The sequence below is a fragment of the Drosophila bipectinata genome, chromosome 3R, assembly GCF_030179905.1.
Source record: "Drosophila bipectinata strain 14024-0381.07 chromosome 3R, DbipHiC1v2, whole genome shotgun sequence".
NCBI classification, from domain to species: domain Eukaryota; kingdom Metazoa; phylum Arthropoda; class Insecta; order Diptera; family Drosophilidae; genus Drosophila; species Drosophila bipectinata.
In genome coordinates this window covers 20,678,741-20,701,403 of record NC_091739.1, presented here as the reverse complement: position 1 = coordinate 20,701,403, position 22,663 = coordinate 20,678,741, and the positions used below count along the sequence as shown (strand labels likewise).

Here is a 22,663-nt window from a genome sequence, read left to right as displayed (position 1 = left end):
GGAGTACGGAACGTTCATCATCATTACGTAGAACCCTAACCCACCAAAACCCAACCAGAATCCACCAAATCGTAGTTACTTAGAGCGTCGCACCACCACCTCATCCTCGAGTGCGTTGTGTTTCTGCAAAAGATAACGATACTAGATATTATTTTGAATTATTATTGGCCGTTTTACACACACTTCTCCCACTTACTTTCGTTTACAGTTGGTTTAATTACTTTAACTACTACTACCACGCCCACAAAGCATGCTATAACCATTAACCAGAGTCCGTTCAGACAACCCACCGTCTCAACCGACACCACTACCACCATCGCCACCGCCACCGCCACCCGCAGTCCACATCCGGCCGTGATAGCCACGACGAAAACTGCCAAAACGGTGGCCGTCAATGTAGGCGGCGTTCCAAAGCAGCTAACCATAACCACCACCACCAAAACCACCTCCGCCTCCGGCCCCGCCAGCACCAGAACCAGAAACGGCAACCAAGCGATCATCAGCAGCGGGAGCAGCCCTAGCGACGGCAGCAAAGTCCCGGCCATATCATCCGCATCCGCACCCACGCCTGTCATCTGCAGGGGCCGCACCACCGCCGCGACAAACCCGCAGAAGCACTGAGGTGGTCCTGGTGGTTCAGCGATCTGGGCTGGTACTCTTCGATATCGATATATCTTAACACTTCTCTCGATCCGAGAGAGGAAAACATTAATTGAACTTTTAATTGCCAGCTGCAGCTGGTCTAGAAATTTTATTGGGTTTCTGCCACATCCTGTGGCAGCAACGAGAACGAAACATTTCCACATGCAATCGAGAACATTGTATTATTGTGATTTTGATTTTAAAATTAATTATTAAGAGAAACGTATCAAGTCATTCAACCCGAACTCCTTACGCCTCAGTCAAGAATTCCATTAGCGCAAAGCTTCAAGCATATTAATTAAGCAATACTATTAATTTAATTTTTAAAAACTAAAAGCAAATTACTGAATCCTAATACTGAAAACTAAAAACTGAAGTCTAAAACTGAAAACTAAACATAAATTGACTAAAACATTCCACACGAATCAACTATTTTTATACACCAATCGATAAATAAAACATAAACTAAAGTTGTACCCGTACCTGTATCCTGCACGTGTTATCCCGATTGTGTTTTGATTTGATAACTTTTGTTGGACTGCTTGTGATCCTTCGTCCTGCAAGTTTGTTAAGTGTTCGATTTGAAGAGCTTGCCGCTTTATTGCCTTTCCTCGGAAAAGAATTCTTTTGGTTGCCAAAACGAAGGCGAATTTCAAGATCTCTGGGGCGTTCTTTCCAGCTGACATGTAAGTAGTCCGGAGTAGGGAGGACGCGGCCTTCAAGTAAGTCCTAATTACTTCCACTGTGCTTAACCTCATCCCCAGTCCTGGAGCAGCCCCTCAAGATGTTTCCGCTTTTCTCGATCCCTTCTTCAGGTCACCATCAAGGCAAAAGCAAACCCAGCTCAGCGCCAGCCCACTCGGACAAGGTCTCCGGATCTGGCGGCTCCACCACAGCCTCCACGAACAGTGAGGAGCCCTTGGACCTAGCCGACCTGGACCTCTCGCGCCTGCGACTGAGCAAGAAGGACTTGGAGACCCTCTCCAGCATCACACCCGGACTGCCAAAGTGCTTCCAGGAGCAGCTTCTGGCCAAGTTGCCACCGACGCAGGCAAGGAAACTCTCCCGGACGCTGAGTGTTCAGACCAGCAGTGCACCCAGCTCGGCTTCCACGCCCAAGGTGTACAAGCGCAGTCAGAGCAGCGGCCGGGGATACGCGACGGAAGAGCACCACCCTCCGGAGGAGCTCCAGTTTCCCAAGTCCTCGCTGATGGATGCACCGAAGACGACCTCCGCCAGCACCGCCATTTACAGAAGAAGCCTCAGCCGAAGTCAGGCACATGGCCCGGGGCCTGAGGGTCAGCCATCCCAGAGCGGCCAGCTTGGACAACTTGGAACGCCCGGACAGTCGGAAGCCAAGATCAAGAGCCGCAGCAGCAGCGTGTGTCGGGACGACTACGGAAAGTCATCGCTCTGCAGCAGTAGCACCTACACCAGTGACGTCAGCGACAAGTACAAATACTACTCGCCCTACCTGAGCAAGTCCAGCAACGCGAGCCCTTCGATCGGCCCCAAGGAGGCGGCAGAGAAGCGCTACAGCAGCACCGGCCTCCAAGCGGGCCGTCCTCCAAGCGGCTGCATGTCCCCTCCACCTTCTGCCCCAATAACAGTAACGGAGGGCTCCAGCTCCTTGAGGATTGGCCGCTCCTCGCAGCGCCGCATCTCCCGCTTTCTGCGACCGGACTTCTTTGACGATCCCCGTGATCGGGAGACGCAGAGCATGCTGAGGGAGATCAGGGAAAAATCGGTGGATCGTCAGCCTGAAGAGCCCCTGCAGGATCTTAGGCGCCGCAAGCACAGTCTGCCTAATGTGGATCAGGTTGCAGAGCAGGCTGCTCTGGAAACCGGGCCCTCAAGATCATCCATGCGGCACTCCAGGAACAAGAGCATGGAACTCTTTCCAGATGCAGAAGCGAACCAGGAACCTGCCAAGACTAACAGTTCCCGCCAACGAAGTGTGTCACGAGCCAGGGACTTCGAACCGGACCTGGACAAACATCAGCTGGCGGACAAGATCCTCCAAGAGCTGCAGCTCCTTTCCGCCGTAAGATCCCAAAAGGAGCAGACTGTTCTAGAAGCGGAAAAGTCTAAGGACACCTCCACAATGCGGAAAGTGAAGAAGCTTAGGCCCAAGGAGACGTTCACGAATGATCCGGAGGGAGTCAAATTATCAACCACCTCGACCACTACAACCTTGGTGAGAAAGGTCAAGAAAGTGACCAAGAAGACGGACGAAACTAAACCAGCTACGGATGCTCAGCCTGATGATTCAGCCGCGCCCAAGGAAACCAAACTAAAACGACCCAAATCCTACCCCATGAAGGATCTTGGCTTGAGCCTCAAGTCTTCAGAGCTACCCGAACCCATTCCGAATCCGAGCCGTTCCAGCAAACTTCCCAGCAAGCTGCCCTTGGGAGGAGGGGTTCCCACTGACCCATCTCAAGAAGCAGCGCCCCGGGAGAGTCGCCTGATGAGGCCAAAAAGCTACCCGGCCACCAAACTGGCCACCCCCAAGGAGCTGCGCAAGGTCACTCGCAGTGGGGTGGCCATACCCACGATAACAGAAGCAACTGCATCGAAGACCACTCCCGTTAGTTCCAAATCCACATCGGAGGAAAAGTCGCTCTCAGCCACGCCCACCGGCACCATGACTACTGTCGCAGAGATAAAGGACACTGGCTCCTCCTCTAGTGATTCACGACCCGCGACTATTAAGAAGATCATCAAGGTCTCCAAGAAGTCTAAGCTCGTGCCGCCCACACCCGTGACGCCAAGCACGCCTCCAACGACCACGACGACGACAGCCACCACCACGGCGACCAGCACGCCCATGGACAGCTCCAAAGAGTCAAGTCCGGTGATCAAGGCCAAGGACAAGTCTCCGGAGAAGAAAACTAGCAAGGGTCTGCTCTACGCGTTGGGCCAGAAGTTTGAAAAGCTGAGAGACTCGGCCATGAGCAAGGACAAGAAAGGAGCATCCGTAGGAGTCGCAGCTTCTCTAGCCTGCAGCCAGAAGCAAGGGTCTCCCGAGGAGCAGCGCAGCTCTCCGGAGAAGGTGAACAGAAGCGAAGAGAGGGTGCTGGATCATGGAGGCGCAGATGACCGACGGGTGGACAAACGCTCGCGATTCGACAGCGTCCTGAGGTCCTTAAGGGAGCGGTCCGTACCCAGGTCGCAGAACAGTGGCAGGGCTAGCCCCAAAAGAGCAGCCAGCGTAGAGGAGCTGTGTGTGGAGAATCCGGGTAAACAGGGGGGCGCCGTGAACAAGATGTTGGGAGGGCTCCTGCGACGGTTCGACCGGGAGAGCAACGAGCAGCGGCGTGTGCGGAGCACTCGCTCCACCAGCAACATTGAGCAGCAAGTGCGCGAGGAGCAGGGGCAGCGCTTGGACGCTTCGTTACCCACTTCACCCATTTACCAGAACGTGGTGAAGAAGGCGAAGGCTACTCCGGCTGGTGAGGAGAACTGCAACTGCGACACCGCCTGTCCGGAGTGCAAGCAGAACAAGGCTCCGACGCCCAACACCACCTCCGCCAGCAACAAGGAGAAGAGGAAGGGTCTGATGCTGGACCTGGCCAGTGCCACCGCAAGTGCAGCTCCTAGTAGCGGTCCGACAACCACAACTACCACCACCGGAAGTGGTGGAAGCAGCTACCGGGGAAGCAAAACTAACCCCGCTCTGATAAATGGAAACGGCGGACTGAACATCTATTCCAACCTCCCGCCCTACCCCGGAGCCATGAAGAGCACCAGCTCCAACAACAGCTCCAGTCAGCAGTCGGTGGAGAACGCCACCAACAACAACTCGACGAATACCAACAACAACTGCAGCTCGCAGACCTCTGGCTACAGGACCTCCTCCGCTCATGAGATCAACCGGAACAACCCCCTGCTGACGCCCTCCTTCGAGAACATTGCCAACTACTCCTCGGATTCGCGCAGCTACCAGGACGATTGCGCCTCCACTTCGACCTTCCTGTCTCCCACAGAGGAGCCCGAGCTGTACTTCGACAACTGGTCTATCTGCTCCGAGGACAACTATATGCTGCATGCCACGCCATCGCCGACGGTGTCAAGACTGTCGAGAGCGTCCCTGTCCTCGCCGACGCGCTGCTCCGAGAGCTCTGATCCCAACGAGAGTGTGATCGACAGGATCAAACGGCGCAGCTTTTACAGCCGCTTCAACGAGCAGAAGAAACCGAGGCGAACCAGCAGCATAGTGGGCCCCTCGGCGGTGAGGGACTACTACCGTGAGCAGGCCTCCACCCGTTCCAGACACGTCCCAGACGTAGAGCCACCTAGGGCGCACTCTCCCGATATTGCCCAGCAGTTCTTCAGACCACTGAAACTCAGTCCAGTGGGCACTGAACTGAAGCCTCCTGTCTACCGCTCCACCATGGACTACTCCTCCTCCACGAGCAAGCCCAGAAAGAGCTTGAACGATATCCGGAACACGTCCCCCTCGTTTCTCAGCAAACGCTACGAGACAACGCCGCACGACTACAGCCTTTCCAGTGTGCCGATGCGCTACAAGAGCTCCTCCAGCTCAAGTCCCAGCAATGGAGCCGGGGCCATCGCGAGTGGCTACTACAACACCTACAACCCCAAGCGAAGGTCCTCCTACACCCTGAACGGCACTCTGCCCTCGGGCTCCGCCAGCGGAAGCAGTGCCGCAGGGAGCAGCCACTTGGACGGCTACGCAACCCTAGGGAGACGCTCCATCAGGCCATACGACCACCGGACCATGTCGCTGCTGGAACCGCCAACTACGAGCAGCAGCAGCAGAAGGAGCGACGAGGATAGGTCCTACCAGAGACGCGAGGCTCGCACCCCGGTCAGGGATTACACTTCCAGCATTTCACGGTGAGTATTGGAAGCCTTTGGCGGTCATAAGATGCTAATTCCCTGGTACCCTCAGGTCCGGTTCCCGTTACCGCACTTCCTCGGCCACACGCAGTCCGACCAACATTTGATGTACCACTCCGCAGAACGGCTTTTGCATCTTCTGCTACTACTCCAAACGGAAAAAGCACCACCAGCTGCAACTGAAGTCTGCCCCCAGCCAGATCCAGCCCGGACACCAGCACCACCACGCCGAACAGCACAAGTTCTAGACTGGTCCGGGATCACACCTCTTAGACTTAGGCGATTTTGGATATTTTTTGTATGAAACTAGCCAAAGTTATGTACTCTGCCCCCTAGTTGTAGGTTTGTTGTAGTTCCGATATAGCGGATACGTAGAGGTTATAGCGATTGAAACGATGGTAGCGCAGGGTCAGTGAAGGCCTCAGCATAGGCCACTCATGAGTCCGCTAGGTCGTCCCACGAGAATGCGCCACAGATGCATACATACGATTTTCAAATAATTGTGCCTTGGTTCCTCCGGCGGTTATAGATTAGCCAAAATAGCCACAAAACGTTGGTTTTTTAACTTTAAGTATGTAAGAGGGTAATGGAAGGACGAAATAGGAGGCAGAAAAAGCTCCAGAGAATACAGACGTGTGTTTCACAGAGATATGGTTATACGAGTATATGGATATGTATTTTCTAGCTATTTTTGTGCTCCGCAGGAGACCTCGCGCCGAAAATGCGTTAAAATTTCAAATAATAATAATTTTAACAATTTTTTTGCATTATACACAGAACTGAATGAGGGATTGTTTCGAGTTTAGAGCTAGTAGGTAGAAGTTTCGTTTGCTAGGACTATTGATGTTATTGCGAAATAATAGAAAATATGCGAATTGTGAGCGAAGGAGTTAGAGTTAGAGGGAGAGTTAGTAATCGTAGCACAACAATAAGCGAATTTAAAAAGGAACTAAATGGATCGGGAAACGTAAAACACAACTCGGAACATAAGTAGTACGTTAAAGTTTTTGGGTAGATACACAATTCGAGTTCAAACTGTAACTAGACGGGAAAGCGTGAAGCGTTTTCTGAGAATAAATACAAAATTGAATCACAATTTATTCGGCTTCTGTTTTCTCCTCCCAGGATTAGCTCTGTTTCTGGAGCTTGTAGGTGGGCATGAATGGCACGTAGTAGGTCCACTTCCAGCGACGAATGGTCTCCATTCCGTAGGGGAAGTCAAAGTCGGTGGCGGTGCCATCGTTGATGTTGTCTTCCCCCAGGGGCATCTCCTTGGCCCACTGAATGAGACCTCGCTCCTCCGGCGTTCCAGGGATCAGGTTGTCCAACAGACAGCCCAGGACTCCGCCCACAAGAATGGTGGTTCCCAGAAGCACCGACAGCGTGGAGTCCACGGTTGTGTTACCAGTGTCTATGGCTCCCGGATTCTGCTGCATCCAGCGGCACAGCACCATGGGGAAGAAGATGGAGAGCCCCAGGATGTACAGATTCCTGGCGGATCGCAAGTCCACGTATTGCAGGGTCGACAGCCCGAAGGCTATAATCATTCCGAACATGACGCAGAATATGCCGCCCACCACCGAGTCCGGAATCAGGATGAAGATGGCTCCGAACTTTCCGATCACGCCCTGCAGCACCATGATTAGGGCAGCCCACTGAATGACTCGTCGAGATCCAATCTGTAAAATATTTCCATTAATTTAGTTAGTTTCCAAGAGTACGAGAGAGTTTGTTGCCAATTGAATGATTGAATAATGTTCTTTTTTTTTGTAATTATGACGGGTGAATTTATTTAAAACTGTCCAACAGCCGACAACCATTAAATATTGAGACAGAAAACTTAACTATAGTTAAAGGTGAATAATGAATAATCGCGATTAGCATTGCAGCTAAGATTACATCTTACCTTGGTCACCCCGATGGCGCCCACGTTCTCTCCAAAAGTGTTGGTTCCGTTGCCCGCTCCCCACAGACCGGCCAGGACTGTGCCCAACCCCTCGGTGCCAATGCCCCGGTTGATCGCGTGCAGTGGTGGCGAGTGGGCGCCGGACATCTGGGAGACTGTGGGATAGTAGCTCAGCGACTCCACGGTGCAGGCCAGCACGCCGGCCAACATACCGAGCACTCCGGACAGCGTGACCGACGGCCATCCAAACTGACCCGGATACGGAATGTAGAACCACTTGGCGCTGGTCAGAACATTGAGGCGCACGTCTGTTCGGGAGGGATGAGAGGGTGGAAAGACGTCGGTAGCCGTGAGTATTCCGCACAAGCCCCACATGATCATGATGGTCAGCAGGACAGGAAACAGGCGGAACAGCTGGAACTGTCTCACCTCCAGACCGTGGCCCTTGCGGTAAGCCGGCACAGGGACCGAAACATTGGACATGATCTGCGAGAAGAGGGTCAGCATGCCAGTGGTGCTGTGTGGAAAAACCGAGTTAGTGCCTTTCTTTCTTTGCCCCACGGATCTTACCCGACGGCGATGCCCCAGTGCTTGGAGGCAGTGTCCGCGGCGTGCTCGAACAAGGTGAGTCCCACCAGCGAAACAGTAGGCACAATGGTCAGCGGGGTCACATACTTAAGGATCTTGCCCACAAGTCCAGTGTATCCAAGGATTACCTGCACCATAGCGGACACGGCAATGGCGCCGGAGAGCTCCCGCATGCGTACCTGCCACAGTTCCTCGCGCTCCACGTCATCCATTGCATCCATCACAGACTGGTCTGGGCACTTCCACTGCGGAAGGGCCAAAATGGCCAGGGTCGGAACCAGAAAAGAGATAGTACCGCCCTGGACAATGGGCAATCGGACGCCCCAGGTGGCCTGAAAGTAGGTCACGATGCCTGTCACGAAGATCATGGTGGATATGATGATGCCCCGATTGGCGTCCTCATCCGACATGCACAGCGCCGGCGTCAGGATAAACGGGATGGAGACAATGGCTCCGATCATAGTCAGGTAATGCTGGAAGGCCAGAAAGATGCTCAGGTACCATGGCGGATTGTCATTGATGGCGTACAGCAGTTGGGGGTTGGACTTTTCCTTCGGCTCAGTGTGGGTTTTTGGGGCACCAGCCTGGGAATCGTAAAAATTAGGTCAGATTTTAATAAAGATTTACGGAGAATCGATCTCGAAACCGAATAAAACAATCCGTTTGAGAATCGGATGACTATTGGCCAAGATATAGCCTTCGCAGTGCGTCATATGGGCCGTCCATGCATTTTTCAGGATTTTGGAGGGGACCCCCCAGAAAATTTGACAAAAAATCTGAAAAATAATTTGTATCCAGATTTTCATGCAGATTTACGGATAATCGATCTACAAACCGAATAAAACATTCCGTTTCAGAATCGGATGATTATTGGCCAAGATATAGCCTTCGCAGTGCGTCATATGGGCCGTCATGCATTTTTCAGGATTTTGGAGGGGACCCCCCAGAAAATTTGAAAAAAAATCTAATAAATAATTTGTATCTAGATTTTGATGCAGATTTACAGAGAATCGATCTTGAAACAGAATAAAACATTCCGTTTGAGAATCGGATGATTATTGGCCAAGATATGGCCTTCGCAGTGCGTCATATGGGCCGCCCATGCATTTTTCAGGATTTTGGAGGGGACCCCTCCAGAAAATTTGACAAAAAATCTGAAAAATAAGTTGTATCCAGATTTTGATGCAGATTTACGGAGAATCGATCTACAAACCGAATAAAACACTCCGTTTGAGAATCGGATGATTATTGGCCAAGATATAGTCTTCGCAGTGTCTCATATGGGCCGTCCACGCATTTTTAGGATTTTGGAAGAGGGCCGTCCAGAAAATTTGACAAAAATCCAAAGTGGATAATTTTTAAGTGGATAAGCATAAGTGCAACATAGCCTGTGCTATGAAAACCAAATACTTGTTAGTCTCCAGTCCCCTGATTAATTACCCGAAGGTTGTAAATTAGAACCTATAGAGTCTCCAGCGATGGCTGCGAAGTGTAATTATTTTTTTATTAATGCAAATTCGTATTTACTTATGTTAATGAGTAACTTTTTAGTATCGGGCGTATAAAGATATTCCGACTTTATATTGTGTAATTGCAGTGTGCGGAAAATGCATTGTTTTATTTATGAGGCTTGCAATTACATTTTGAATTAATCTCCATAACTTTATGGCCGGGCAGGAGTGCCTAACCTAAGCCCAGTTTGAGCGACGGCTCGGATCGCCGATCATGATTAATTGGGCGTGAGTATCAGCGCCACAATCGACCAAAGCTGGGATCTCGACGATTTTAATCAGACCATAAATTAGTATCTGATTAACTGGACAGTTAATAAATCGTTGGGCTGTCGATGCCCAGCATTGTTGACTGAAAGGTTTGGCGCATAAATGCATATAACACATTGCAGTCGCAGGCACCTATCCACTGCCTTGACAAATGGCAATATACTTGAGATCGAACTGTTAATTGGGGGGTGTTATCTTTCCGGATTCACCCGTCGAATGTGAAAAGAAATGTAATTGGCAAATAAACAACAATTAAGCTTTAACTGCAGCGAGAGCAGATAAAAAAATACACAGGAATAGAAGGAACATCGACAGACAGAAATTATGCTAGTCCGCTGGGTGCACTTCTCTTACATAAACCCATGCCGATATATGAAGCCCCTTAAATTAGATATGCGTGGAGGCCCGAAACTTACGCCCTCTTCCAAGGTAACACTGTTTAGCTCCATGATCCGACCAGCTCCCAGTTTATATCCCCCATAAAACAATTTAGGCAACGACGATAAAACTCTCGAGGAACACCGCCGACACGACAACCGATCTCACCAAAGTCCCGCGACTCAATGGCAAGATGTACACATATCACCCAGCTGTCGAATTTGCCTCGACTCGCCGGCAGTTCAATCGGAAAGCTCTTGGAGAGTGCCATGCCTTCTAATGAAGAACAACTGGCAGCATCAATTCAATTTACGGGTTCTCTCAATAAAAGCTACATCTGTATATCACACATAGTTTTTGTTAAACTATATTGTACAATGTACACCAATAAAAATGAAAGTTTTCTCAAAAGGTAACATGCTTACTTGCGCTTCAAATTCAAAATTAAATGCCGCGAAAAATACCAAGCGTGAATCAGTAAAGTGAACCAGTATATTGTGGAACTAGTTTCAAAGAACTGGACTGTTAGGCTGCATGCTTGAAAACTTTGCGATTTGGCCACCAAATAATTTTTAAAAAATGTGTCGCATTTTTTAAATAGTAAACGTAGCCAAAAATTGAGCCAAAATTTCGTTGCTTGAATTTCTTTAATTTTTGATGCAAATTGAAGCGGCTCGACACTCAGACCTTTAAGTATTATTCCGTTTTTGAATCGTCTGCTAAATAAATAAAATATTCACTGAAAAACTCGATGTACTTCCACAGGATCCCCCATTCTTTTAAGGGGATCCTTTTCTTGCCAGTTATAAATCGGATGTCTTATATTAAAAATATATTTTTTTCTGTTGACCTTAAACTTGAAAAATTGTTGCATATGTACCAACATTTTCACCCGATTTATAATATTTTGAAGTATTAAAGTATTTGAAGTATATTAAGAAATGAAGTTTTCTTCGTTCTTAATCAAAAACTCCTGAGAGGTTTGTAAATTAGATTATACAGAAGTACTTTTCGATTTTTTATCTGGCAGATATGGAAAAAGTGTAGGTCCCAAGACCTGGCACAAAAAAGCCCCAATAGTGCCCTGGATCTTAAGTGAATCAAAATTTATCTTTAGCAAAGGAGAACTGAGATCAGGAAACCAGCAGGAAACAAAACCAGAAAAGTGAAGGTGGAATGACCCCCCACCACAATGCTTAAAGTATAAAGCCACATAATTTTTAAAGTTTTTATTACATTTGTATACATTTATAAAATATTTTAAACAGTAACGTAGTCGTATATTAACAATACCGTACAGTAAACCATAGTATACATTAATAGAGCCAATAAAACATCAATATTAATCTTTGTGCCAACTTTTAGTTTTAGCCACAACGAAGCTTAGTCTACAGAACACAAATCCTTCCCGGATTTGAGTTCCTTTTAAGAAACAGGTGGAAACAGTAGTGATAGATCTTTAATTCAATTTTTCGATCAACAAAAACACAAAGAAACAATTAACTTAGGTGTTAGGCAGTAAATAATATGTTATAATAAAAATAGTAATCAGTTACTCCTAAATTGGGGACCGTATTTCGAGAATGAAACGTGGTGCTTTTCAGAAGAAAGAGTTCGGTTTTGTTGGTTTCTTCTCCTTGCTTCTATGAATAGTTTTGTATGCCAACCAACCAACCAACTTAAGATAATTTGTCACTAGAATACAAACTTAAACAGACGGCATTGGCTCACTAATAGTATTTACACATAGAATTTAAAATATTTTCTTTTGATTTGTTTTACTTTTTCACGCTTTCACGTTTTTGTTTTCACGCCTTCGTACAAGTTCGCTGACTAGTGGTTTACTATATATATACCTTTACTTATATATTTTGTTTACACGTTAATATGTATGGGAGTCACTTGGCTAAAGACTACCTGATTTGAAACCACAACACTTATTTAAATTGCAAAAACGTTAAACCTCTAAAAAATACATTCAATTCACATTTAGTTTTGTTTTTAAAATCCATCAGATTTTTACGTGGGACTGACTCTTGGCATCTCGTAGTTGTTGCTCTTCTACAGCGTATTACACATTTTTTCTATATTCATTTAGTTTATAATAGACAATTATGCTTCTTTCAAAATAGTTATCGACTGGAAATCATTTAATTTCAGGGGCTTGGCCTTAAAGGCGGCTCCTGGCTGTCTCTGTTTTTTTTTGGTGGAGAAGATTTTGGAATCCCCGGGCATTTTATAACACAATTTAGGTGCCGATAGATACTAATATTTAAATGCCAATTAACAAAAAAAAACATTGTTTTGGACTACAAGTTCAGGTTTAGTTGTTCATTATTTTTAAATCCAAGTGGATCCTATCCATCATCATGACCATGTTCTCCAAACATTACTTTAAAATTTAATAACTTGGACGCAGAACACCCTAATTATATTTGAAAACAAACTCCTTGGGCTCCTTGGACAAGGACCTCCCACGATCATTTTTCTAGTGTTCTTGTTTTTGAGATTAATCATTTGATGATTATTCACAGAAGTACTGAGGTAGAGTTGTTCCATCTAGTGACGCCGTCGCCTCACTTTACCATCCCTGGTTGATGGCCTGCTCCAGCTTGGCCTTGGCCACTGCGGCGGCGGCGGCCGCGGCTGCCTGGGCAGCTGCCGAGCTCGTGGAGAGGGGCACACCGGCTCCCCCGACGGCCACCACCGCCTGCTGCTGTTTTCCGGCTGCCACGGCGGCGGCAGCGGCTGCGGCGGCCAGCAGGGAGGCCGACGGGGTGCTGGGCATGAAGTTCACATTGATGTTGATCGGGTGCACCACCGGCATGCTGGTGTAGCTCTTCTCCAGCAGATCCATCCCGTTGAGGAAGGGCACCAGGGCATTGTAGTCCACGTTCAGGGGAACGTAGTAGTTGCCCTGACCGTGGAGCGCGAAGATGGGCACCGTGAAGGAGTGTCGCGGGGGCAGGGGCGCCGTGGTGCTGCTCGGCGTGCTCAGCTGGGCTCCGGCAGCCAACTTGGCCATGAGGGGACTTGAGTTGGAGTTTCCATTGTGCAGCTCCGACTTGATGTCCTTAAGGTCGCTGAAGTTGAAGGAGGAGGGCGAGGGCTTGTCCATCCTAGGAGCGGCGGTGCTCGAGTCGGTGTGGACTTCCAGCGGGATCTCCCCGTTGGCCGCCGCTGCCGCCGCCTCCGCCAGCTTCCTCTTCTTGGCTATGATGGGTGCGATCTCCGGCTCCGTTCCATCCTTGGAGTGCTCCGACAGAGCCTGCATGTGGGAATGGTCGCTTTGCAGGTGTGGTGCCACGGGACAGTGCTCGCTGCTCGTCTCCTCGTCGTGCAGCTCGTGCACGAACCGCTCCTTGATGTGGTTTTTGTACTTGTAGTTGTTGTTGTGCTCCACCTCGTGCGAGGACTCCGAGTAGTTGCGCATCCTCACCGACAACAGGCTGTCCTGGGTGTGGTGGCTGTGGGCCAGGTGGGGGTGCTGTTGCAGGAGCAGGTCCCGCGGGGGCGGCGAGTGCATGTTGGAGGTGTCTGTGTGCAGAATGGGCTCCCGCGAGGACTCGAAGTCGTGGTGGCTGCTGTCTTGGGTGTGGAGGTGGTGGTGGTGCGGGGCAGTCGAGGTGATCACCGGGGCCTGGTGGGGTTGCTGGTGGGCGGCCAGTGGCGTGGCCTTGGAAGTGGAAGCGGGGGCTGCTGGGGTTGTGGAACTGGCAGCGTTGCTGCTGCTGCTGGCGCCACTGCTCCCGTTGCTGTTTCCATTGGGAGCGCCAGGAGCCCCGTTGGCCGCGGAGTTGCTCGGCAGATTATCGGCTGCTCCTCCACCGGAAGAGCCTCCGTTAGTCATTGGCATTTTGTCCAACGCCCCGCTCGCCACTGGAGAGCCCCCATTGGCTGTGGCAGCCACTGCGGCTGCTGCGGCCACTGCTGCCGCCGCCTGACTCCTCTGCAGCTGGTTGAGGTGGTTGCGGAAGCTCAGGTCCTTGACGTCGTTGTGGTCCTGGCTGTGCTCCACGTCCGAGGCCGAGGCGGCTCCTAGCATGTCCCGCAGGTGGCACAGCGGCGGGTGGTACGCCTGGTGGGGACTGCCACTGGAGGCGCTCACATTGTCCGGCATGTGGCAGCTGCGGGTCGATTTGTAGCAGTCGGCTGCGGATGAGAAAGGAGGAAGTTAGTAAGTTGGGCTTAGAGATCTTACAACGGGCGGATCGGATTGGGGAACTGGAGTGAACCTTTGCAGTCGGCACAGACCCTGTGCACCTGCGACAAGTGCTTCTTTAGGTTGTAGGACCTCTCCCTCTTGAGGTTTCGGCCGCATGCCTTGCACTGCACATAGACCTCGTCTATGGAATCGAAATACTTGAGGATATTGAACTTTCCCTTTCTTGTGAAAAAATTCATCGTAATTCTGGGAAGTAATTCTGGGAAGGAGGAAAACTCTCCGGCAACTCTCTCTGTTTCAAAGTGACCTAAGAAACAAGGCTACTGTAGCAACTACTGCAGCGGGTGCTGCCTCGAACAAATCTAAATATTTGAGGCACCTATCCCACAAGTCGATCCACCCACCCACTTGATGCGGCACACTCACTCTTGAACATCTCGTCGATGTGCTCCTGGAGGCGGCCCAGGAGGCGGTGGCAGAAGTCCTGCATGTGGATGTCGTAGAGGAACTTGGCCGCCTCCTTCATACAGTCCATGTAGCCGCTGCGGTAGTCGCTCTCCTTCTGCTGGCACTCGCTCTGCAGGTGCTTCAGGTGCCGGATGGCCATCTCGATGATCTCGGTCTTCTCGATGCGGCCGCGCCCCTTGCGCTGATACTGGGGCGGGATGAGCCGGGAGAGGTCCGCCAGGCAGGAGTTCATCCGGTCGCGGCGCCTCTTCTCGATGATTCGGTGGGAGAGTGGGTCTTGCTGTGGGGTCGAAACATACTCGTAATTAGTGACTATGTCAGTGATTAGATCTAGGGTTATAGAGTGGGCAGACCCCTGACCTAAATGATTGTTCCATATCTTTTTTTTTTGATTTTTCTTTATTTTTTCTAATTTTGTTTTTATTTTTTATTTTTAATTTTTTGGCTAACAATAAAAAAGGGTCAAAAGTGGCGGCTGCGTCGTTGCGGCTAGTGGCGGCTATCGGCCTCAAGGTCGAATTCGTATGGCACGTGTGTGGGTGGTGGATTTTGGTTGTGGTTTGGTTGTGTGACCCTCCAGGCGCTGCTCTTAAGCTCTTTTGATCCTTTGATCTTGTCTCAGTGTTACTGCCTTACAGTGATACTGCTTTCGATTTATTCGAATTTCAGAGTTCAGAGTTTCAGAAATGTGCTTTCGCGATTTTTTGGGTCGCTCTAAAATGTTAATATTTACCCTCGATGTTTTATTACGTCTTCCGGTGGCATATTCAGCATCGTCCTCGCTGTATGCCGTGGCGGATGTTGAAAAATTTAAACTAGATTCTGTGCAATAAGGAAAACTGGAGACAGCTGCTTCGCTATAATGCGTTTCGATATGCAAAAAGAAGTGAGAAGGAAGGATAAAGAAACACGATAAGTCCAAATCTTGTTCAAAATATTTTGTGTATTATTTGAATATTTTTTGTATTTGTTTTTTGTTTTTGGTTTTTTTATTTTATTTTTCATCTAATTTGTTGCTCAGATTGTTTTTTTTTTTTTTTTAGTAATGCATTTATTAGGCGCATCATAACTTAACCTTACTTAGGCGTAGTGACTTAGTCTACTTAGTGGCTAGTATTAATAGTTAGTTATCAAATATATATTCAGACACGATGGCTGAAATGGTAGAGAGAAAACAAAAAGGATTAAATGATGTTTTTTTTAGCCAATTCGGTTAGAATTCAGTGACGCCTCGGTCGCCGCCTCGGTTAGTAGCTCTCCCCAAAGTGGCCGATGGCTAAAATCAAACGAGCGGTTTGGTATAACGGGTGAAAATGCCTTAAAGTACGGTCCTTAAAGCTACGTCCTTGCCTACCAAAGCTACCGGATGGGGTGTGGATCTCGAACGGGTCTCCTATTTCTCATTACGGGCACAGCCCCCACACGTTTTCGGCCACATTCTCCATACGCAAGGGAGTGTCTAATTTTAGAATACACGTTTTTATAGCCATGTGCCAAAAAATGTATTAAAATCAAATAATAACGCAAACGGCAAACAGCCGAGCAAAAATATTGGTTGCCAAGCGCCACAGAGGCAGACGTCGGCCCACACGTCGGTCTTCGAAGCTCATTGAATGCCAATTTCTCTAACCAAAACAAACCACTGGCCCTGCGATCGGGCCAGAAAGCGCTAGAAGACCAAACCAAAATAACAGCAGAAACAATAACAAGTGTCATGGTTTTCGGGCGATAAGCGGCGACAACAAACAAGCCATATATACCACATAGCTTACCCTGGTATATGACCAGCGATACCAGAACGCACCAGTCCCTGGCGCCTAGAACTTGTTTATCGGACCGACCCCGCCCCCTTCCCCGGCCAGAAAAAAGGCGTCAGCAACTTGTTTTCATCTCGGCGGTTAGCACAATTTACTGAATTCGATTTGTAAACCATGGCCAATTATCGCCACAGCCAGCACTGCGTATGAGTAATGCAAACAAGATGCCTTGGAAGCATAGGCGCAGGTAGCTTTGGTGGCAGACCCAGCTCCAGAATCTGTGTTTAGAGAGCAGTAGTTTCTATTACCTATCCGCGTTCCCGTGAACAAGGCATGTACTCCGCTTACACCACGGTTCGAGGAACAAAGTGCACAGAGCACATAAATAACGTCAGTCGGGGAACTCAAGAATCACTCGCTTGATTCATGAGAGAATCGGACCAACTACCTCCAACTAGCTGGCTGGTTGGCAAGATGCCCCTCGGACGGCTTACGTTTGTGTTTACGTTTCTGCTTTTTGTTTGTCGTCGCACTATTAAGTAATTGGCACACAAATAGCGAATCTACAGGTAGTCTCCGCCACCAGCGCCAACCCTGCGATGACGACAGTTCCGCCGATCAGTCGCCAGTGGGCTGCCAAAGGCATGGACAGTACATACCCCAAGTGCGCCTCTGGCACGTTTGTGTACGCATGAATCGGCGATAATTACCCCACGGGCTGGCTGGGGTGGGCAGTAATTTATAATGTCTGTTTGCACACGCTCTCCACAAATACAATACTTTCCACGGCCTCCTGTTGGAGCATTCCAGGCCTCTGTCCCCCATTTCCTGCACTTATCGGAGGTGGTTAAACTTTAAGATTAGATTGCGGCAACACGTGACGGGCCGGCTGGTCACCTCGAGTGCCAATAATAGTGAAACAGCCCATTGATATGTAGCTGAAAACAACTCGTTCTGGGCGGTTCGACTGGAAAACCCAACAGCCCCTCCTTTACATAAGCCTCCAAAGACGTCAGTGGGTCTGGCAGTCATACTGTAAGATCTGGCCGAAAATCGAAGCTCAATCGACGGATGGTGTCGCTCCCTGTTGACTCACACTCGGCAGTGATTCATGGCAGCTTCGCTAACAGCATAACAATGCCCACATGGTGCACAGAGAGAAAAAAGAGGCAGTCTTCCATTTGTAATCAAAATATTCCTAATCTTTAGTGGAAAACCCCCCGATTGATGGCCCATTTCGCGGCCGTTTCTCGCCGTGTATTGATTTACACAACTCGGATGCCTACTGCGGACAGTCGAGTCATTCAATGCCACAAGTTTCCACCGCCGCGGCGATCTGTGTCACAAAAATTTCCATATCGACATTGGGCAATGGAAATGCGCGTCTAGAATTGTGAAATCTCCGGGCTAATGGGAGAGCGGGGCACTAAATCAGAACAAGTGGAACGACTAGCGGAGATGCTGTCTAATTAGTGAAGTGGGTGTGGCCGCTCTCGCCTGGTGGAACGACCTTGGCGCTAACCACATCGCTGATAAGATAAATCACGAACATGGGAGGCTAGATTAGCGCCAATTACGACGGAAACTGCAGTGGGGCGCATCGCTGAGACTAGCGAGGAGCAGGTGATCTGGCTCACGTGATGGCCCCCAGCTTTCCAGAGCGACCTGGCACGTGATATAATCGCATTCGGCCAAAGTGCAAAGACCACTAAAGTTTGGCCCACAAAGTGCTGCAGAGGCGCAATTCGAGCCGATTCGATAAAATGTTTATGGCAGCACCACTACAAACGTGTGCACGTGCCGGATGGGTTGCTTGGCAACAGTTTTGGGGGTCTGGAGGCGAGCATGCCATGGAATTGGGGCCTGGCGAGGGCAACAATCCCCGACAAATGGCTCTCTGGCGTGCTGTCTAAGCGAAAAACCGCACTATAAACAGATACAGAATATCTGAATTTCAGATACAGATACAGATACAGATACACAAAGGCCAATTGCGGTGGAGGTTTCAGAACCAGAAGGAAGTTCTGTTTCTGAACTGGGAACTGCTCCCACGTTCGGCCCGGATTCCAACGCGTATCTGGCCTCCCACATCCATGGAACTCGACTAAAATAATGACCGCACTCGCCGTTCGGCATAACTGGGTCAAAAGACACTCGCATCCATCTAGTCGATGCACCGTGTCATGAGTCACAGGCGAACACAAGCGGGCCAGTGCATTAATCACCGCAATCGCAAACATTCGTGAATACTGCATGAGTTTCACAAGATCTGCTCGATGAGAGGGGGTCTGACAGGGGCCTGGATGAGGGGTCAGTCAGCCTGGCAGCCGGAGAAGTAACCCCAAGAAAACGTGAACGTGTCTACGTGCCGGTACCTCAAATGCCAATGGACGACGTGGAATCGCGACGATAAGATCAACGGACGAGCGGATCGGATCGAGATCGAGAACGGAGGACCGTCATCAGAACCGTCGCGAGCATCGGCGGATATATATCCGCTCATATAATTTATAACACTTTCCGAGGCTATTTATACCGCGCAGCGTAAACAAGATATAGTTCACCTTAAATAATACATATTAGTTACTGTTTATATTTTGGAGTGGAGTATCCACTGCTTGGGATGGGAGTCACTTTGGGGGAGTAGTCCTCCTGCTGTTTGCTTTGACGTGTTGTCTTGCTGAACATCTGTGAGTTGCAAGCCTACAGGGAGGCCCCTTGGGAGGACCTCCTTGTAACACAGACGTAGCCAGCAAACAAACACACTTTTCTCAGAGTTCTCATGCAGATTCAGGTCCTGGGTGTCTTCTCATGGAATGGTGGAGCTCATAATGGTGGATGCGCCGTTGACAAGATCCCGAAATCGAAAACAACGAGAGACAGCTGCGTATGGAAGCGTTTCTGGGAGTGGGCTGTTTGTTTTTCCTCCCCGGAGGGCTTAGCAACTGTCTCGTCGTGCAACAAACCCGAGATCTCACTGACGCTTGACACGCTGGACACGGGCACTATCTTGTGGATACACATGTGTGTTTTAGATACATTTTGTGCGTCACGCCCGCTCGGCGCTTTATCGCGTGTTTGCTTATCGCTCGGTCTCTTGTTTTTCACGATGGAGCTCCTCCTCCGGAGCTGATTAAGATGGCAGCCCGTAATGCAAATTATAAACACTTGAGGCGAGACGGGGACGCGTGTTTACCCGCGAGTGGCACTTGATAAGAAGCCCACCGCAGGAGCACCCGAATTCTATTATTTATAATGTTTGTTTTTTTCCTATCACGCGTGCAGAGATTATTTTTTTGAGGCCGAAACCTAAACGATTTTAAACTACTCCGTTGGTTTACGGTTGTTTCAGTTCATTAGCGCGGCTAGACATATAATTAAAGCGGAACACGTGACGTATGCGTAATCATATCCATTCAGTCGATGTAACTTTCCCCCCCAAAAAACCAATCCGAGCTGGAAAAAACCCGAAACGAAATGAAAACCATGCCGAGGCCAATCAAGGGGGGCTGCATATTTGATGAGCGGGTCATTCGATTAGCCCTTGGGTATTTATAGAGGAGAACGCTCCCAGGAGCTCGGGTGGTGGTCACCGAATACCAAAATAGCCAAATATAATGCTCAATCAAAAGGCACAGAAACGGAAACAACATTGGCGGTAGGTGGTGGGCGTTGGGCGGTGGGCGGTGCCACAACACAAAACTTGTTGACCTTCAAAAGGACACGGAGAGCCGCCCACTCCTCCGTCACCCCCGAGGCAGCAACACAGACACGTGAAGCACTCCCCTCCAGATATTTATAGCCACGTTTTGGCCGTTGACATTTAACGGGCTGGAACGAGCACTCGGCTTAAATTATTTACCGCCACTCTGGGCACACTAGCAGCGAGCATGTTTCAGCACGTTTCAATTAAATTCAAGTTCAAAAAAACGAGTCCACTGCGGGGATCCGGGAGGAGGGCAGCACCCGGGAAGATCACGTTTTGTTTTGGTTGAGGTTCTGGCGTTGGCTGTGGCTTCTGCTCGCCAAACACACAAAAAATAAAGATGAAAAATACTGCCGACCGACTATAGCATCTATATTCCGGCTAAGAATAGCGAATGGCGGACAGTGGACAGTGGACGGCGGACGGCGGACAGCGGACTGCCCACGTTTTGTGCGCCCGATTCTCGCGTTTGTTTTGCGAATGCAGGACGGCTATCTAGCTCGGCGGCTAAAAATACGCGGCCCACACATGAGATCCAAAAGAGATCCACACCCGATCCTGGCCAGCACGGTGGGAGCAGTGATAGAAAGGCTTACGGTATCTACGTAGTACTTCTATTCTAGAGCCACTAACTAACAGAGAGAAGACATCACAAATGTACACACTATAGTTTTTTAAAATATCTGTAGATTTGCAATATCATTTCGTAATATTTTCTCTCTGTGTGCTTAAACTAAGGTAACGCGCACAGGTGAAAGTGAGTCTTAAGTTTTGGCTTCGACTTTGACTTTGATTTCTTGGCACTGGTCGGGTCTTGGGCCTCTTTATACCTACCTCTCATACTTAACCGGATGTGCGGCGTGGCCGTTCGCCTCGCTCCAGTAGGGCTCCATTTTGATGGTGCTCCCCGATCCGCTCCCGCTCCCACTCCCACTCCCACTCCTCTCCCCGCTGCCGGTGGCGCCCTGGTATCCGCTGTGGGGGATTGTGACTTGGGGGAACTGTGACTGGGTCGACGTCGTCGCTGGCTGGAGCAGTTGCAATTGCGGTGGAATGGTGGAAGTGGTTCGCTCCTCACGTCACGCCAGAAAATTCAGGAAGACAAACGCCGGGGCGATATGATGGCTGAGCAAACAGGTTGGTTGGTTGTCCGACGCGGCGAATTGGTTCGGTTCCGGCGAAGTGCTCTTCTGGCTCCCTGGCTTCCAGCTGAATTGTAGGTACTTGGTGGTTTCTTGGTATCACACTTGGTTGTTGCACTTGTTAGTACCGGGTTTCAGAATGGCATTTCGGAGGGTGTTTATATGTTTATGTTGGAACGAGTGGAATTATACTGATAACTCTGTGGCTGTTTACTCTTTTCGCTTATCAGCCCTGTATTGGTATTGGTATTGGTCTGCGTGTGTGTGCGGCGATAACGATAGCGATAACGACGGGCCGACGGCGACGAGTTATTTTCTCCTTGGCTTGTTTTTTTTTTTTTTATATTTTAATAGCTAGCAGCAGCAGCCACAAATCTATTTTGGGACTTCAATTAAAGTGCACTTGTTGGAGCGAGCGAGAGCGACTGCGAGTGCGAAAACGCTGCACGAAAAACAAAGAAAACAAATAATGTCGAAAAACGTGATGGCGCGGCACTTCTTTTTTTGTTTGTTGGCTTTTTATTCGGCTGCTGTTTACACGTTTTCAGCTTTTTTATGAAATTTATTTGTTTTAATAATACACAGAACAGCAACAGCAACAATAACTTCCTTTCGTCTCACAGTGGAATTTTACCAGCAGCACCGCCACACAGATACATATGAAAGATGGGCGAACGTGCGAACGTTTTCGACTGCGTGTGTGTGTGTGTGTGCGTATGCGTGTTTCACTATTAAAGCACTTTCGTATGGCTGGACGGCTGGAGGGGCCAGCTAATTTTGCTGTTTTTTTTTTATATTTGCTCTCCCCTTTTTTTTTTTAGCCAAAAGCTGTTTGGATCGCCCCTTTGCACTGTCACTGCCCGTGGAGTGAAGTCCGCTCGAAACACGCCTGCTCGCGACAAAAGACAGAAACGAAATGAATGAACGGAGCCTCGGCCCGCCGCACGAGACCCCAAAAGAGCCGACTGGTCGTCAGTGAGAGCCGATTGATGACGTGCACGGCAGGCAACATGTGTGTGTGTGTGTGAGAGCGAGTTATCGCATTTTGTGGGCTGCGAACGTGATTGGTACAGTGGGACGAGCTCCCAAGCCCCCAGCGAATTTTACTGTCCCGAGGGGGATTCCGAGGCAATTGGCTTAATCTATTTAAATGTTTGCTTGTTTGTTTAAGTTTGGAAGCAGTATTTGAAACAGTGTTGGTTAACACTCAAAATGCACATACGTGGCGAACAGTGCGTATGAGTAATTGGTGTTCATATCACGC

At 49.3% G+C, this 22,663-nt stretch overlaps 3 protein-coding genes across 11 annotated transcripts in view; 1 reads left to right on the top strand and 2 right to left on the bottom strand.

Annotated features, from left to right (window-relative positions):
* Nuak (Nuak family kinase 1) overlaps positions 1–6,049 on the top strand; it is a 38,043-nt gene extending 31,994 nt beyond the window's left edge. For 5 of the 8 annotated variants that reach the window (XM_017244774.3, XM_017244769.3, XM_017244749.3 and 2 more), the window contains 2 exons: positions 1,458–5,505; positions 5,561–6,049. In XM_017244774.3, coding sequence (XP_017100263.2) covers positions 1,458–5,505; positions 5,561–5,615 — 4,103 coding nt within the window. In that variant the 3' untranslated portion in view covers positions 5,616–6,049. Of the gene's footprint in view, positions 1–208; positions 1,119–1,457; positions 5,506–5,560 lie in introns of those variants that run through there. The other 3 variants (XM_017244791.3, XM_017244799.3, XM_043212167.2) reach the window with 1 other exon arrangement.
* A 108-nt stretch (positions 6,050–6,157) lies between these two features.
* LOC108127641 (solute carrier family 23 member 2) lies at positions 6,158–10,358 on the bottom strand. Its single transcript, XM_017244814.3, has 4 exons — positions 10,200–10,358; positions 7,985–8,586; positions 7,415–7,931; positions 6,158–7,187 (listed from the first exon to the last, which is right to left on the bottom strand). The coding sequence occupies exons 1-4, from the start codon at positions 10,230–10,232 to the stop codon at positions 6,636–6,638; spliced, it is 1,704 nt and encodes a 567-aa protein (XP_017100303.2). The 5' UTR covers positions 10,233–10,358; the 3' UTR covers positions 6,158–6,635.
* A 1,017-nt stretch (positions 10,359–11,375) lies between these two features.
* cwo (transcription factor cwo) lies at positions 11,376–22,331 on the bottom strand. 2 transcript variants are annotated; one of them, XM_017245170.3, is made up of 4 exons: positions 21,092–22,331; positions 15,528–15,651; positions 14,753–15,074; positions 11,376–14,313 (listed from the first exon to the last, which is right to left on the bottom strand). In XM_017245170.3, exons 1-4 carry the CDS (start codon positions 21,148–21,150, stop codon positions 12,743–12,745), a joined length of 2,076 nt encoding a protein of 691 aa, XP_017100659.2. In that variant the 5' UTR covers positions 21,151–22,331; the 3' UTR covers positions 11,376–12,742. The 2 variants fall into 2 exon arrangements, with proteins under 2 accessions (XP_017100659.2, XP_070138360.1); XM_070282259.1 differs by lacking the exons at positions 14,753–15,074; positions 15,528–15,651; positions 21,092–22,331 and adding an exon at positions 14,397–14,681.
* Positions 22,332–22,663: the final 332 nt, after the last annotated feature.